Consider the following 19,175-nt stretch of genomic DNA (forward strand, 5'->3'; position numbering starts at 1 on the left):
TATTCTGGTACTTGGCATGCAACTATTGGTAAGGAAATCCTGACAAATAGAAAACTCCAGAAGCAGTTTACATATACTTGACAAAAATAACAGAGCACTTACGATCTTGCACATCAGCTTCAGCTCTGTGACATAACCTATAGGAACCATGAGGATTTCAACATCCCACAAGATATCAGCTCTTCCACTATCATGATATTTTACTGATTTGATACTGAAGAGCAGAAATAGGAGGAAATCTAGATGACTTCATAAAATATATTCATTCTATCAGGTGTAAGATAAATTCCATGAGTATCCAGGAAGGGAGTTTTGCCAACAAAAAAAAGTTTCTGAGTCCAGCAGAGTAGACAATGTAGGAAAATTGCCTTGTTTGTAAAGGACATCATTCAAGGCTTCCTAGCTAGCTATGGTTGTCTGATGGAGGTTGAATCTCAGTTTTAGGATACTAACGCCAATGAAACTTGAATGGTTTATAACAAACTTAGTGCCAGATAATCAACTTGGCGGTATTTTCAGTTGTACTCAGCAATACTCTACCATGGAGTAAAAGTGTCACCTATGGGATTAGTTCAATCAGGCCTGAAGATCCAGGTAAATTCCATTAGCACATTATTCACTTCCTATCCTACCCACCTTTTCACACTACTTTTCTTCCTCAGTCTGCACATATAAATCCACATCAAGTCTTCTATGCCTAGTTGGCAATGGGTGAAAAAACAATCATTTATGCTATAGCACATAAGCCCCATTCATGTGTATCACTTTTTGCCTGGAAAACCCTATAAATAGAGAAGCCTGGCAGGCTACAGCCTATAGCATCGCAGAGAGTCAGACATGACTGAGCAACTAAGCATGCGAGCCCTGTAAGAAGGCACAGAACAGAAAAAACTCACAAAGATAAAAACCTTAAGCAAGACATTTCGTTATCCCTAAGCTAGAAATGAAAATTTTGTCCAGTGTTCAGGGACTCAGAGAAATAAGGACAAGAGAATTTAACTTTTATAATAGGAAATAATTGACTTTATTCCAAATTTGAAGATATTTATATTTATTTCCTTTAGCTCTAAGGAATTTGACTTTATTACTGACTTTCCTATTTTTTTCTTCTTAAACCCAGGCAGCAAGATAGCCCATCAAAAATCATTTATTTCTATATCATTCTATCTATATTTCCTTCTTCTTGTCATGATTTACTCTGTTGGTTTAATACTGGCAATATATTGGCATTTCAAAATCATGGATTTATTAATAAATATTCAATTATTTTAGTTGCATAGCTAGATACGGATTCCTGTACAATAATCACAGCTGAGATTTTCTTTTCAAAAACCTTTTATCACTTCTACCAAATTTTCCTGTTCTGTCCGAGATATCAGCCATACACACAAATTTCTCAATTTCTCTGAATTCAATCTTGATAAGATATTCTCTCAACAAAATGTGCTATTGATTTTTGAGGGGAAAAACTCTAATATTTATGTTGTATTTAATTCCTGGATGATACAACATCCTCAGGTACTGCGATCTCAGGTATTCTCGATGGGCAAATGTACTCTGGGTATTCTATCTGACTAGGATGTTCTTTCCCCTTTGCGGTAAACAAGGGCTGGATTCCACATTTAGACACTGAAAGCTCAGTTCCTTCCTTGGAGCATAATGCAGCATTTACCAAGTAACAGAACTTCTTTTTTTTTTTCTTTTTCCCTTCATGTACTTCAAACCTGATCTAACCACCCAGGGCTCTTTGAAGTTAAAGGAAGCTCTGAACCTAGGGGAACTCTGATGTCTGGGGTAGAGTCTCTTAAGATAAATGAGACAAACAGAAAGGAATGTTAGGAGAAAAAGAGAGGTTGAATCTTTTGAGTATTTTTGCACCATGTCAATGCCCCAGTGGTTCAGAGAATCGTGTACACAAATCAGCAAGTTATGACTGGAAAGAAAACCAGTAAATATACAATAAGAAAGCGTTCCTGCAATTGTACTCTTTAGACCAGGACATGAAAGTTCATATGTAATATAATGATTACATGGAAGATGTAATCATTATTTTGTTTTGATTGGAGATGCCAAGTTGAGTCAGGCAATTAAGGGTCGAAAGGCATAAAACCTAACCTTGGACTTATCACTTGTTTTGGTTTTCACATCTCAGTAGGGTATTGGAAAGTTAATTCTGTTCAGATTTTTGCTGTTAAAGTTCCTCAGCTCTTGGATTATTAAAATTTATTTTTTATAATGAATTGATCAGATTATGGTATATTTAAACTAATCAAAACCAAATTATACATTCACTTGCAGCCCACTGGACTCAAATGCTTCTACCCAACTATGGCCTAATTTTGTGAAATCTCTGCATTGCTCCCATGCAAAATGAGAAAACCCAAAGGCTAAGATTAACTACTCACAGCTAAAAACATAGAGTGGCTGTTTTTTAAATTGATCCACTAATGCTTGGAAAGAATCATAGGATATAATTTATTTTCATTCAGGGTATTTTATTAAGTCAGAATAGGCTATGAGTCATGCATTTATAACTAAAATATTGAATATGTAAACTGTCTAACCTATTTATTCAATTTACTTGCAAATATTAATAGTGTTTAAATCACTCTTAACACAGACATGCTTCACACATACCAGACATAACTTACTCACTCTAATGTGTTTACACAGCTGTAAAATTCCCAAATTAACTATCAATCAGGAAAAGTAAAAATATTACTACGAGAATAAGAACATGAGATTTAAGCTGCTGTAAAAAAATTACAAAGGACTTCCTACAACGTGACTTCAGATGGGATCAAATTTGTTGTTGATTTTTTTAAGTAATTCTGTTTTAACATCTTCCTAAACATAATAGTTTCACTAATTCAGCAAAGTAATTGGTCAGCTCATCTATCTTTTCCACAGTTGTTCTTAAATTTCAAAATGCCAAGGTGGAAAATAATTACTTACACATGTAAGCAAACTTAATATTGTGACCTTAATATTGTAACCTTCAATTTGAAAGTCTCCTTTTTTTCCTAAGGGAAATAGTCCATTTAAACTCAACTACCTGGGTTTTAGTAAGTCTATGCTAGTTTAAATTTAGATTTAATAATAACAAAATGTTGTAGAATTTCATATAACAACTATTTCTGTTTATAGACAAAGATGGAATGAAAAACCATGAATTGTGACAAAATTATATTTATGAACAATAACAGCTATGAAGATATTAGCCATTTGGCTTTTCATCTTTTGGAAAATTTCTCGTAAAACTCAAAAAAAGAAAAACTAGCTGTCTTTGCATTTTTCATAAAATAAAGCACATGCTATTTTGATTTAAGCTGCTTTGGAAGTAAGTTGTGAAATATATGAATTTTGCCAAGGGCACAGAAGGCAATTCAGTCAAAAGCAATTGTGTTAACTTCTAACTCAGAATAAATTTGACTTTCTAAGCATTGAAAGTTAGGTCATAATAGGTTTTTAAAAATCTACACTTGTTTAATTATGACGATTGAGCTTTTATGCTAAAATATGTTTATCATAATCAAAATACACTTGAGTTTTTTATTCACTTAAATGACTTAGGGTCAAGAAAGTTGTTTAATAAAATCTTGTTGCAGTTTTACTCACTTTGAAAGAAAATTTTCCTTTGTTTCTTTTTATGTTTTATAGTTTTATTATAAAAATAATATAATTTGAAATAAATGTTTCAAAGGAAATAGCTAACAAATTCTTGACCTCTAGCTATCCTCAATATCACACACTTTTATGGAGATTTGGGGCAAATATACTTATATTTGGATATAACAGCTACATGCTAACTCTAAACTTTCACAAAATACTTTTTCTTCTGATTTCCTCTAGTTAATCTAAAATTCTCATCAGGATCTTTTAACTCTCTCAAATTGGGAAGAGAGGTAATGTTTATCATGAGTTTTTTTGTGTCATACTCTCTGGGAGGCACAGATACATGCTTTTTAATCCTACTTTACATATAATGAAGCCAAGGCTCAGACACACCCACTTAATAAATAATAAAACTAGAACCCAAGCAAAATCTGTTCAATATCAAAGCCTTTGTGCAATAGAGTAATGCTTTGGGGGCTGTCTTACCCTTGACAGTCTTATAATTCTATTCAGGGATCTTAGTTTCTGTTTTAAAAATCAGAAATTGACAAAATAAAACCAGAAAACTGTACCTTGTTTACACTTTGTTAATTGGAAGAGTTCACGATCTTAATAAGGAGAAAATGAGCTTTCTTTTCTCAACAATAAATAATACAAATAGAGGTTGCAGGATCTAGCCAACACTAAGGTTATGCTTTCAAACAAGTCTAGGCACAACACTTTTTTTTCCTCTGTTAATTATTTGAGAGTAAATTTTCTATACACATTGTCCTTCTAGGCATCATGTTTTCTCATTAGTGATCAGAAGTAGAGGCCAATTACGTTATAATGGAAGCCACAGAGAAAAATAGGTGTCCTAACAGTTCTAACATTAAATTTGTATTTTCATAAGCAATTTCTTCATGTCTAAGCTATGCACAGAGAACCAAAATGAAAGAGCACTTGACTTGGAAAGAGGACCGCTATGCCAAGTTCTTGCTCCATCATTTACTAGCAGGGTGATCTTTCACAAATCATCTAATCTGCATCTAAATGCAGAAAAATGAACTCAGTGGTTCCCAAACTTTGCTGCACGTCAGAATCACCTGCAGAGTTGTTTAGATACCCCAACCCCCAGATCCCTCTACATATGGATTAAATCGGGATGTTCAGGTAAAGGAGCCAGGCCCCATAGTTTTTAAGGATCTTCAAGTGATTCCTTGGCCCAGCAAGGTTTGGGAGCCACTGAACTAACACTTTCACAGGGCTGTTTTTAAGATGAAAAAAAAAAAAAAAGGAGGGGCTTTGTATATTATGTAATACTTTACAGAGTGATATAAAAAACTAAAGAAAAATTTATCCCCAAACTAACTACAGTGCTATAAAAAGAAATATATTAATTCAAGGAGCTTGATCTTTTGTTTAGATTTTTAGTTCAGTAATCATAAAGAAACTTTACATAATCAGCTTTTCTTTTTCTTTTGCCAGAGTTGCAGAAAGTTTTTTTTCTTTTTCTTTTAAGCTGTCTTAATATTATTTTAACCTCATTTTTTCTTACCTCTTTTCCTTCTCTGTGTAAAATTAAGAAAAGTTTCATCTACATTGTTCCCTTCAAAAATATCTAACACACACTTTTATTATGTGTTTATAATAGCTAGGAAAAGTATTAGAACAATGTGCAAAAAAGAAATCTGAACAGTCAGAAAGAAAATAACTTGTCCATAGTTACTTAGTTCAATCTACTGCTTACTTAAAAAGAGCAAAAAAATTACATATTCCAGATATTTTGTTCCAATATACAGCCATAATAATTCTATTTGGAAACAAAGACCTATTCAGGATGTCTTTCTTAGCTAGATTTTGTTCATTGACTGATGACATATTATTTCTCTGCTACATTTTAAATCAATATATCAGATTCAACCAGTTTTTATACAGTATTTGTTTCCTATTAATGCCAATTTCCATAACCTTCTATTTAATTAAACTTAACCAAAAGGATCATCTGTAATTAGAGTGCAAATAACATATTACCTAATTAGAAAGCACCCTCCATGTTTTGTTGTTAATAGAGGAATTAATGCATCCATTCACAACAAAATCCTCCAATTAAACTCAATTTGTAAGCTATCGCAAACGCAGTCCGCCATCTGACAGTGAGTGATTTTGCCTTGGGATCTTTTACCTTGATGGGCTTGGTAGTGTCCATGCTCTCTTTGAATTTCTCCTGCACAGTTTCTGCAAGTTGACAGAGCAAGGCACCATTATCCAACTTCTCCATAAAAGTCTCTGCCGTAATTTCCTTCCCTGCAATAACAAAAAGAAGTCTTATAAAAGCACAATCATTCCCCAACACAAATGTGACATTCATGCCAACATATTTGATGCAGTTTTAATCACCAAAATTCCATTTCCCGCTGAGTTACATATCTGGGATAAGAGATCACTGAAAAAAAAAAAAATGGCTTCTTTGGAATTTTATGTTTTCCTTTGGTCTCAATTTGATCTCTTTATGAGCCCAATTCTTTTATCTCCTCATATCTAGGAAAGGAAAGTGAAGTCACTCAGTTGTGTCTGACTCTTTGTGACTCCATGGACCGTAGCCTATCAGGCTCCTCCATCCGTGGGATTCTCCAGGCAAGAATACTGGAGTGGATTGCCATTTCCTTCTCCAGGGGATCTTCCCAACCCAAGGAACGAACCCATGTCTTCCTCATTGCAGGCAGATTGTTTACCCTCTGAGCCACCAGGGAAAACCCCTCATATCTAGAAAAACACTGAAATCCTTCACAGTGGCCACTGTTTCTCATGACTAGCAAAAAGTTTCATGAGACTAGCAGAAACCTTCTGGAAAAATATGTACTTGATTGCATGTATTTCCCTTTCACCAAAATCACATATGTACTGACCTTTCCTCCCTGCCTCTTCAGAGCAGTCTCTCAGAGCTATCTGAGGTGCTGTCTTCTCGGCCGCAGTCCTCATTTTGCCCCACATAAAACTTAACTCACAACTCTCACTTTGTCCATTTTTTTAAGTCAACACAATAATACAGGTAAAGTTAATGCAAGTAATAAACTCTCTATAAGAAATCACTATCCCTCTAACCATTCCTCCCCTTTCTGACCCAGTGCTTCAAGTGTGGAATTAGCAAGTTCATATCCCTGCTTTTTTGCCTCTCCTCACAAACATCCATAGCTTCAATTACCAGTCTTATGAACATAATTCACAGTTATCCATCCCTGACATTTCAATGGGTAAAAGTTATTTTCCTTCTTTCTTACATGCTCCCAAAGTATATTTTCTTTCTTCTGTTTTTCTTTCACTTTGTAAAAGCTTTATTGGGATATGATTCACATATCTTACAACTCACACATTCAAAGTACATGCTAAGTCACTTCAGTCATGTCCGACTCTGTGCGACCCCATGGACGGCAGCCCACCAGGCTTCCCCGTCCCTGGGATTCTCCAGGCAAGAACACTGGAGTGGGTTGCCATTTCCTCCTCCAATGCATGAAAGTGAAAAGTGAAAGGGAAGTCGCTCAGTCGTGTCCGACTCTTAGCGACACCATGGACTGCAGCCTACCAGGCTCCTCCATCCATGGGATTTTCCAAGAAAGAGTACTAGAGTGGGGTGCCATTGCCTTCTCCGTCAAAGTACATAATTCAATGAATTTGAATATATTCACAGAATTGTACAATTATCATCACACTCAATGTTAGTACATTTTTGTCAACCCCCCAAAGAAACTGTATTCTTTATCTCTCCTGATTGCTTCATCCCCTCAGCTCTATAAAACCATTAATCTCTTCCTTAAATGTTCCTCAAAACTCCCTTCCCAATGCGCTTTACTTTTCCTAGTTTTGTAATTCTCAGAATGCATGTTTCCTTCTGTTTCTAGAACCATAATCTTAATAAAAAATATTCATAATCTGATACCTAAACTCAATCAACAAGAGCAATGACTAGTCTTCAAATCCTCAACTTCTGTCTCCAGAACATATAATCACCACCAAAGTTAATATTGCTAAACACAATCCTCACTGAGTCAATCTTCATCTTTGTGGCATAGTCCCTAATCTTCTCTTCTACCTAAAAGATAAAACATATACACTGTAATCCAGTATCCTAAGTCTTCTCATATGTTGCTAGTCCACCTTTCTATTTGAATGGCCTTATACCTTGCTCCTGGTCTGCACCCTGCCTTCACAGGTCCATTAGCAGACCTTGCCATTTCCACTCTGATGCCTTTGTTCTAGGCATGGCCTCTGCCTGCAACACCCCCTTATCTTTTATCTGCCTAGCCAAATTCTACTTTTAATCAGAAATACAGAGAGATTCTCCAAGCATACAATTGATTGCCTTTCTGTATGTTCATACTCATGAGTATCACTCAGTCTGACACTCATCAAACTTCCTTTATGGCTGATATGCTTTGCATAAAGTTCCTGTCATCATCAGTACATTAAAAACCTTTAGAGGTATATATCATTTTGCATGTGTGTTCCTAGAGAGGTAAGCAGAATGTTACTTACATAGAATGAACCTAGTAAATTTGTTCAGTGGGCATGTGAATTAACAAATGAAGAAACAAACTCTTGTAAAACTCTGAGAAAATGTTGGGCATTATTTTTGTGAAAAGTAGTTAAGGCAAAAAAATAAAAAGGAGGTATTTTAAAGTTTTACACAGAGAGTCATAGGATTACATTTTATCTTGAGAAAAATGTATGTAGTTCAATTCTGCAAACACTTAAATATAAACCAACTGGAACAAGAGATAAACTACTGGCTTAAAGTTAAACTCACAATATCTAATTCATTTGGTCTTTAAGAAACATCTGTTTTAAATGATTTTTTTTATAGTTTGGGGGGGAAGGGCAGGTGAAAGAGGAAAAAGAATTACTTTTTTTATGTTCTTTTTTCCCTACTGGATAGTTCACATTTTAGCCCTCAGTTAGGATAATGATTTCTGCAGGTGGCAAAACATCAGTAGCTCTAAGTACTCACCACAGAGATAGTCTATACAGAACTATTACTATTTCAAAACTGTATGCAGTTCAACTCAATTAAGGAATTAAAGTAGTAGTCTCAAGATATAAAAAGCCAGCATAACAGAATTTTTATTATATATTCACCATATTGGATTGTATTTTCTAACAATAATAAGAAAGTTATTTTACAAACAAGCATAAAAAATAAATATTAGAAATATTTTTTTAATATGTCAAGGTAAAGAAGGTAAACTTTACCTAAACTTAAAGATTCTATTATAATGTTAAGTGACAAGGGTACAGTAAATTTAAAAGAACTTCTAAGTCATAAAAAGAAAAATGACATTCATTAAAAAGTCATTAGCAATTTACCAAAAGGTATGACTTTTATTTTTTCTGAATTATACCTGAAAAAATTTTTGTTATCCTGCTTTTCATGAATATTTGAGGAATTTTACATTAAACATCTGTACCTAATGAAAAATATATTAGGTGCCAGCTTTCAATTCTGTAAATTTTATAGCTCCAAAAGGTGGGACTTTTTCTTTTGGCTAAAGCAGACACTATTACACACTTCATGGCTGAAATGTATGACTCAAATGAAGGAAAAGTGCAAGCAGAGAATTTTTTTAAACCTTCACATATAACATATTTTCCATCCAACAATTAAGAATCATAAAATATATACTTTAAATATAGTGTATAATTTTAAGAAATCAACTATAATCCTTATATGGGATGATATATTATCATACTTTCTGCATTAATATTACCAAAAATATATTAAAAACAGAATATAAAGTTGATTGATTTTAATCATAACAAATCCAACAGAATAGACTACGAATTACTAATTACAATTTCTCAAGGGAACTCTATACAAAGGTAAAATCTCTGTCAGGCAGAACCAGATCTTTAATATAAATTGTGTAGCTGGCTTGAGACATTAGATGATGCATGCTAGAAATAGTAGTATTCTAGTATCATAGAATTATTTCTTCCCCAATCCTAGCTTTCCTTTTTTTTTTTTTTTTTTGCATAATTAGGGAAAGAAGGGGTAATGAATAGATACAATTAAATGATGGTGGCGTACCAGCCCACACTGGGTTGTCTATATTATTGGCTTGAAGGTTAACTCAAAATAGCCAAGTCTAGAAGAAATATCTTTATTTTCTGGGTTCATAATTCTGGACTTTGATCTTCATACCATCAGTTCAGTCATGACCAGTGCCAGCAGACAGAGATCAGGGAGGTTGGTTAAATATTATGATCAGTCACTTCCTCTTAAAATATGAGGGCACAATGATATGAGATAATCATCTACTGAAATATTTTGTCAGGTAAGTAAAATCAGCACATACTTGTACATACAAGTGTATTTCTCCCAGAAATGTGTGCTAGCCATCATTTCCATAAAGATTATCACCTTTATCTTTTATTTTGCTAGGAAATAATGTTTTCCTCCTAGTAAGTTAGCAGTTTCCTAAAATATGACAGAATCTAATAATGATATTTAACATTTGAGTTCTCACTATATGTCAAGCACTTTACATGAATTCATGTTTTTAATCTCACAAAACCGCAGGGCATTTATATTGTATCCATTTTACAGATGATGAAATTGATGTATTTAGATTAAATAACTTGCTTAAGCTCACACAGTGAATCTGGCTCTTTAACCCAAAAAGTCTAGTTATAGAGTCTATGTTCTTAACCACCATGCTTGGTTAGCATTTGCTAAATATACAAATGACTATTTCCTATAATAGTGCACTCTCTCTAATGCAGTTGTCTTTTTCTTTGTAGAAAACTTCACAGAATCTTTCTCTCTAGAAACTCCCTCAGAAACAAAACAAGACAGAATGGGGTTGAAGATGGTGGTGCTGAGAAATGAACAGCAGTCCAGCTTTCAGACTGGTGAATGATGGAGAATACCATTTAGGCATGCTCTGATATGGAAGGGCTTTTTATGTGGCGCTAGTGGTAAAGAACCCACTGGCCGCTGCAGGGCGGACATGAGAGATGCAGGTTCCATCTCGAGTTGGGTAGATCCCCTGGAGTAGGAAATAGCAACCTTGCAGTATTCTTGACTAGAGAATCCTATAGACAGAGAAGCCTGATAGGCTACAGTTCACAGGGTCACAAAGAATCGGACATGACTGAAGCAACTTAACACAAACACAGGCATGCCCTGATATGTAGCCTGATTCATTGCATAAGAAAACTGGTATATTTTATCTTAAGAGTGATCCAGATATGATCAAATTCTACTCCAGTCTCCACTGCACCTCTCAATCATGGTCTACTTATCCAATTAGAGAACTCAAAGCAACTTGTCTGCTATCAATGCAAATTAGTGTCTTGAGACTGAAATGCAAAGGTTGTAAGATAGGAAATGATGGATTATACCCAGAAACCCTAGATCAGCACCTGCTCCACACAGATTCAGAGTCTACCCCTCATTTGTATCAAGAAAAGACAGAGTCGCTTCCACTGGAAAAGTTGGGTAAAAAGAATTAGGGAGTAACTGCTCTGAAAGCTGTCAACTTGTGAACATAAACTTGATTCTTTAAACTTCTGAACTAGCATAAGATACCACCTTTCCTAAGGAATTTTTATTGACTACATCAAGAATATGAGCTCTCTGCAGGATAAGTACTTAGTAAAATGGTTTTACGAAAAAAGAAAAGAGAGCTGTTCCTACCTTGTTAGACAGCAGCAACTCCACTAAATAGGTGCTTAACTTTTTAATGCTAAAAATGGGATTTTTAGAAATAACTGAAAAAATAAAAATATTAAAATAGGTTGGCCAAAAAGTTCATTCAGGTTTTTCCATAAGATGGTACAGAAAAACACAAACAGACTTGTTGGTCAACCCAATATATTGATCACAGTAAGCATATAACAACTGAATTTTCTTTTATGTGCATCTAGGAAAGTCTAAGAAAGGGGAAATCACTATAACATCAACTGTCATAATGCATTTCTAATTATAAGTAAAATCAATTTAGCTTAGCTTGATTTGTCATATATCTTTTGATTTACTCAAAGTCCCTGCATATATCCAAACATATACACCTATACTCTAACAAATTAAAATCCTTAAGAACAATATCAATTTCTGTGATGTTTAACACCTGCAATCTTTTTTCAAAAGTATACTCCCATGTGATTTATGTGGTGTTATTAAACAAATAATTGAAGATAAAGGTAGACCATCATTTTCAAATGATTAAAGAAATACAAATTAAATAAATAATTTGAGAACATTTATGTTAGTATATGGAGAAGGTAATGGCAACCCACTCCAGCACTCTTGCCTGGAAAATCCCAGGGACGGCGGAGCCTGGTGGGCTGCCGTCTATGGGGTCGCACAGAGTCGGACATGACTGAAGAGACATAGCAGCAGCAGCAGCATGTTACTATATTTATTTCAAAGTTAAGTCAACAACAGTCTTCAGTAGACCATCAACAATGATGTGTGCGTGTATGCTCAGTCACTTCAGTTATGTCCTATTCACAGCCCGCCAGGCTCCTCTGTCCACAGGATTTTCTGGCAGGAATACTGGAGTGGGTCGCCATGCCCTCCTCAAGGGCATCTTCCCCACTCAGGGATCAAACCCGTGCCTCCTGTGTCTCCTGCATTGCAGGCAGATTCTTTACCACTGAGTCACCAGGGAAGCCTAAGCCCCAAAATCATGAAATACATAGAATGTGTCTCATCTATTTAAATGATAAGTAGTTGCTATAATCTGGGACTATTAATTTAATAACATACTGCTTACTCAAAGTGACAAGTCTCTCCCCAAGGTTTATTTGTATAATCATTTGATGTTCAAATATGTCTGAAGGACATAATTAACAAATCATGAACAAAAATAACAAAAACAGAAAGCCAAAACAAAAACAAAAACAGAAATCAAATGTGTATATTTAATATATAGCAAGGGATAATGGTCAGATAAATGTTTAAGAGGCAAGATTCTTTTGCTTCAGGTTTATTTTGCTGTCTTTTCTAAATATTGGTCATAAAACTCCACAGTGCCAGCTATTAGAAACCATACTTGGACTACAAAGATATAGGAGTAGTCAGTAAATATCACCTGGTGATTTTCTCATGAATCAGACTGGTATGCTACCCTATAAACAAATCCTAACTATTATGACAATTTATTCACCTTCACTATTTATCGTAAGACAGGTTTATATCATAATATAAAATTTTTAGTCTGCCATTGCTATATGTGCATGGTTAGTTGTGTCTGACTCTTTGCTACTCCATGGACTGTAGCCCATTAGGCTCCTCTCTTCATGAAATTTTCCAGGCAAGAATACTAGAGTGGGTTGCCATTTCCTGCTCCAGGGGATCTTCCCAACCCAGGGATCAAACCTGTGTCTCGTGCATATTTGACAGGCAGATTCTTTTACCACCGCACCACCAGGGAAGTCCAAATTTTAGTCTAAAAATTAGCTATTGCAAATTTGCTATTGTTACTTTAGGGCATAAATTTTAATATTGCTCTATGAATCAGTGAGGAGAAGGCAATGGCACCCCACTCCAGTACTCTTGCCTGGCAAATCCCATGGACAGAGGGGCCTGGTAGGCTACAGTCCATGGGGTCGCTAAGAGTCGAACATGACTAAGCGACTTCACTTACACTTTTCACTTTCATGCATTGGAAAAGGAAATGGCAACCCACTCCAGTGTTCTTGCCTCTAGAATCCCAGGGACAGAGGAGCCTGATGGGCTTCCGTCTATGGGGTCGCACAGAGTCGGACACGACTGACGCGACTTAGCGGCAGCAGCAGCATGAATCAGTGAAACAACTTTCTTCTCTATCAAATAATTTTTATCCACCCAAAAACCTGAATGCAAAATGAGTGTTCTTTAAGAAGCTCCATCTTTTAATGGACACTTGATATGTAGGAACAAAAAATATGAATTCAGAATATCATTAATATTTATTGAAATACATAGAAGAAAAAAGTTACAGTTTAGTCAAGTATTACTAAAAAGAAATAAGAAATTTTTCTACAAGTAAGGTCCAAACTACAATGGTAAAATCTTATTAAAAGCTTTAATTTAGTATGTGAATTTCTACCTCACCAAAAAATTCAAATGCTTTATTGGGAGATCGGATGAATTTTGAAACTACTTTCAACCTTTTGTCTCTAGGCTTCAACCAAATATCCCTAACCTTCAAGAAGATAAAAATTAAAAATTGAAAGAAGGTTGTATAATAAAATTTGCAAATATTTCTGGGGTGACAAAATGACTAGTAAAAATAATCTTAAAATTTGCTTTAATGGCTCCCTTCTAAAATATACGAATGTTAATTGTATCTATCATGTGTAATAAAAATATATCATAGCCATATATTTTTCTCCCTTCCTTATTATCACCATTCTAGAACATAATGTATTTTATTACCTCTGAATGCTTTATCATTTTAAATAATCTCAAGCTATTGGTCTACTTTCCAGGTCACCATGAGGATATTTACTTAAAATTTATTATTTTCTACTCTTATAAATTCAAGTTAACAGAAGGTGGTACTTTGAGATTCTTTTAAGATTTTTTTTTTTTCTGAGAAAATTTCACAAGCTGTTGGTTGCATTTGTGTTACCAACAACTAATATTGAAAACATTAGCCTTCTTATTCTTTAAAAGAACGATTATTCATTTATGTAAATTGGTTTCTCCTTGTTTGTGCCTATTGATGATTTTAAACTGGGTCTTAAGAGATGGATTTCTTGGAAACTTAGACTTTTGGAACTGGAATGGACATTAGAGATCGTCTACTCCAATCCCTTCATTTTATGGTTGGGGACACTGAGCCCAGAAAAGATAGCTGAGTGACTTTGGGCAAGTTTCCTACCCAGTGCCAGAGCCAGAACCAGAAGCCAGGTCTCCTGACTCCCAGTTAGAAGCCAGGTCTCCTGACTTTTTAGTCCAAGGATATTTCCATTACACATACACTGACTCTCTATTCTTCGAGGCTGTCGTGGGCTGCTCACACTGATCAAGCTACTTTGTAAATGATCACATTCACCAAATAAAATGCTTCTGATGAAAAATCATGGGACTTTGAAACATACCTGTGTAATCAGGCTATACTCTAATTAAGCATGATTTCTCCCTGCCTAGAACATTTCAGGGACTCCTCATAGATCGTGCAATAAATTATAAGCTCCTCAACCTGGTCTTCAAAGCAGCACATGTTCTAGGTCCAACAAATCTCATATATCTCCCTGCCCCTCTCCTTTAATCTATGCTGTTGACACAAGCTTTCATTCTGTTCTTACAACACACCAAACTCCTTCCTATCCAACACATACCTTTCTCTCTATCCAGGCTCTTTCCCATGATTTGTCTGCTTAGCTATTAATTATTCTTTAGATCTCAGTTTCCAATATGTGAAGCAAAAGTCACTCAGTCATGTCTGACTCTTTGCAACTCCCTGGACTATAGCCTGCAAGGCTCCCCTGTCCATGGGGATTCTCCAGGCAAGAACACTGGAGTGGGTAGCCATTCCCTTCTCCAGGGGATCTTCCCAACCCAGGGATCGAACTCAGGTCTCTGGCATTGCAGGCAGATTCTTTACTATCTGAGCCAACAAGGAAGGGCCTTAAAAAGGATTTCCCCCAAGCCCTTATTTGTTTATTTGCCTCACTCCCACCTCCTTGTTTTTACATTCTTATTACAATCTATATCTTATACAGTTTATAGCAAATCCAATTAATTATTCATTGTCACTTATTTAATATTAATTTCATATTCAATCTACTCCAAGCTCTATAAGAACAGGCAATCTGCCTATTCCTAATCACCACTCCACCCTGTAGTACTCAGAAGACTGTGCTGCAATACAATAAACACAAAAGCTAGTATTTACCATAGTTAGCTGATTACTATATGCCACACGTTGTTCTAAAACTGATGATCTCAGCTGACTCTACAACAATCCTCCTGAGGTTGGTACTAGTTCAGTTCAGTTCAGTTGCTCAGTCATGTCCGACTCTTTGCAACCCCATGAATCGCAGCACGCCAGGCCTCCCTGTTCATCACCAACTCCCGCAGTTCACTCAGACTCACGTCCATCGAGTCAGTGATGCCATCCAGCCACCTCATCCTCTGTCACCCCCTTCTCCTCCTGCCCCCAATCCCTCCCAGCATCAGAGTCTTTTCCAATACTGGTATTACACTTATTTAACAGATGACAAAACCCAAGCACATTCAGATACTTACCTGATATCACAAAGCTAGTAAGTGATGGAAATGAGATTTGAATTCAAGCATTCTGATTCCAGAGTCCATTTTATTCAAATAATACATTATGCTGCTGCATACACAAATATTTGTTGAATAAATGAATAAACTTACTCACCAAATCAAATTAATTGTATCACCAGGCTGAATAAATGGAATAACACCACCACACATAGAGTTTATGTCAGGCACTATTCTAAGTAGTGTACATATTTTAATTATTTAATCTCACTGCAACTCTACTCTCATTACCACTTCATAAATGAGGAAACTGAAGCACAGAGATTAAATTACTTGCCCAAGATTGTAATGCTAGTAATTGGCAGATCTGGGGTTCAAATACAGGCAGTTTATGCCAAGTCTGTGCCTTACTTTATACACTGCCATGCTTGTGAGAGCCCATAAATGAAAACAGCTTGAAGTCAATAAAATGCTAATAAAACAATAATCAGTGAACACACAAAAGAGGGAGGAAACCCATCTGTTTAAGTTAAACTGAGTTCCTCTGTATAATGGAGATAAATGCTTTTCCCTTGAATAAATGAAAGATGGCCCTTCCTTCTGGTGGATACAGTTCCATAGCACAGTGATGGTTATTTCTGGGGCATGATGGATGTTAAGGATGCCTTCTACATTTCTCCTCTCACCCCTTAATTAGGCTTCCTCACAAAAGATATCACCTGCATTTATATATGTGGTAGCTCTGGTTAGATGATATAAAACTGTTGAAAACATGAAGAAAAAGGAAACTCTAGGATAAAGGCTTACAAAATGAAAAGCAACATAAAAATCCAGGGCCATGGTGAGCAAAAACAAAAATCTTGCTAAAATGTGCTCAAACCTCACCAAACCTTGTTAAATTTCAGATCCGCAGGGTGCTCTTCTCTTAAACTCTTTCATTTCAGTGGCTAAAAAGTGAGAACAACAACATTTACCTTGAAGGAATCCTTTCAATAATAAGATCATGTTGGTGAAATCCTTTCTGTAAATGATAAAGCACCATGCAAATCCTATGTATATTCAATATTCAAATCTTATATTTTATGAACTCTATAAGGATCCTTTTTTCAGGGCTTAAATCAATTTTGTCCTCTGTGAAAAATTACTAGTGAAATAGTATTGTTTTATATGATGATCCTTTAACTGTATGATTCTACTCTGCACATGGTTGAAATTGTATTCTATGACTATGCCAGCACAGTAGAAACAAAACAAAAAAAAAAAAGAGGCAGCCTTAGCAGGAAGCAATATTTTTCTCAAAGACAGTCCTTTTGGAAAAGTATTTAAAAATAAAAGTGCAATGAAAAGAAAAATTTTAGTTCAAGGTTGGATGACTCCAGTCAGCTCATTTGGACAAAGGAGAGGAGTCATTGTTCCAGAGTCTGGGTTTTCAGCAGTTTTAGAGAGTTGGACATGACTTAGCGACTAAACAACAGAAGATGTATTATAAAATGAGAGCAAAGAAACCAAGTTTTAGAAGCCAGATTTCACAGACTGTGGCTCTTGTGCAGTGTCGAAAGAATAGGCCAAACTGGCCAGTTGCATGAAAGAAAAGTAAAAATAAATCAGATCAGCAAGCGTGTAGATAAAATAAGCAATTTGACCACATAGTTCCACAATCCAATGCATTATATTGGAATAACTAAGCACAGTTAATGTAAGAGACATTGGGAAATCCATTTAAATTTTCCATGTGCTTCAGGTATCCCAGAGGCAAAATGAAACTGATGAAAGTTTTTCTTTCTAAGGTGCTGTCACATGCTTAGGAGAAGGATATTACAGGAGCAGGGGGAATACACTTGTTATCTTTGCTGACAAAACGAGGTCTTATAACCTTACCTAACAGATTGGTTAACCACAAGGCCAGATCTTCTTTCATCGGCAGCAAATTAGCTTCATGTCTGCTGGCCAGCCACTGGCTATACTGATGCATATCAGAAAGGCCAGGTCCACTGCGTACCTTTGGGCTCAGAGCAGTGCACATTATTTATCCACTTGTAATACCTGTTTTGGAAACAAAAGAGCAATTGCTTTTTATACAGACTTCTCTTGTTAAAACCTTGCTAAAAATGGCACAGTAAGGAACACGATCTGCAGACGTTTGGATGACAAGTCAGGTTATTAATTATTAACCCCCCCAGGAAACAACCGTTTGCTCTATCAGTACTGGCCCTTGTTAGTTTTGACCAACTATTTGGTCAGAAACAGCAGCAATCAAAGGTCAAATAGAAAAATCAAACAGTAAGCTCTATGCTTGTAGAAAACATCATATATGGAAAAAAGTCAGTTTTAAAAGCAAGAAATTCCATTAAAATTTTGGTATCCAAATTGTAAACCTCCATTGTTTGGGTTAATTTTTGAAGCCATAAATTTCCACAGAATTTTAGGACTGAATACTAGCAATGACAGTATTTAGAAAATTTCTTATCGACATATGATCACTACTCTTCAAACTATTACCTATGAGATTAAGCATAGCACTTGGTTCTTTAGAGATGGCCAAGCGATCATGTACTTACACTTTAAAAGAGTTGGGTGGGACACAGGGGAGCTTGCACTTTTTAAAAAATTTTTAATTGAAGAATAATTGCTTTACAGTGTTGTGTTAATTTCTGCAGCAAAAACATGAATCTGCTATAAGTATGCATATATAGTTAATGGAAACAAAACCCAAAGAGGAATGGTGACTCAACCAAAATCATAGGGTTAGATCATGGCAGAGTCAGGTTTGAACTTGGGTCTTCATACCCTAAGACCATTACTGTTTTCAGAATGATACATTTTATAATAGTTTCATCAAGTACCCATATTGTAATTCAGGAATTACACCTTAATTCTAATAAATATCATCACAGATTTTCTTTTGTCTTACTTTGTACCTTCCCACTTCATAAGTTTTGCATACCAGGGTTTATTTGTAATCATCTTTAGCATAAAAGTAATTACATATATCTACACAACAAGAAATAAATTCACTCACCTATGAGTAACACAGTCCTCAAAGTGGGTTGCAGGGGGAAAAAATGTATAAATATATAGTTGGCCTTGAATGTAACACTACATTCATTTTTTGCATTATTTATACGACCTCAGACTATAGATATAATAATGGGGCAGTAAAGTAATAAACTCATAAGTTTAACTATGTGTTTAACTCCATTCTATATGCAAATAGTGCCTATAAAATAACCAAACGTATTATGACTGAATAAAAGGAAAATGTTTGCAACTGGCAAGAAGTAAGGTTTATATGCTATAAGAGGGTTTTCAGCTATATTTATTACTAATGGTACTTTAAGTTTACTGGTATAAGTTGTATATA

The 19,175-nt window shown here is 35.4% G+C and overlaps 1 protein-coding gene across 11 annotated transcripts in view; it reads right to left on the minus strand.

Moving 5' to 3' along the window:
* GAS2 (growth arrest specific 2) overlaps window positions 1-19,175 on the minus strand; it is a 176,214-nt gene that overhangs the window by 118,152 nt on the left and 38,887 nt on the right. For all 11 annotated transcript variants that reach the window (XM_044943460.2, XM_044943457.2, XM_044943461.2 and 8 more), the window contains 2 exons: window positions 17,693-17,857; window positions 5,780-5,901 (listed from right to left, as the gene is read on the minus strand). In XM_044943460.2, the coding sequence (XP_044799395.1) occupies window positions 5,780-5,901; window positions 17,693-17,837 (267 nt within the window). In that variant the 5' untranslated portion in view covers window positions 17,838-17,857. The remainder of the gene's footprint in view (window positions 1-5,779; window positions 5,902-17,692; window positions 17,858-19,175) is intronic.

This window comes from Bubalus bubalis, chromosome 5 (assembly GCF_019923935.1).
Source record: "Bubalus bubalis isolate 160015118507 breed Murrah chromosome 5, NDDB_SH_1, whole genome shotgun sequence".
Lineage (NCBI taxonomy): Eukaryota > Metazoa > Chordata > Mammalia > Artiodactyla > Bovidae > Bubalus > Bubalus bubalis.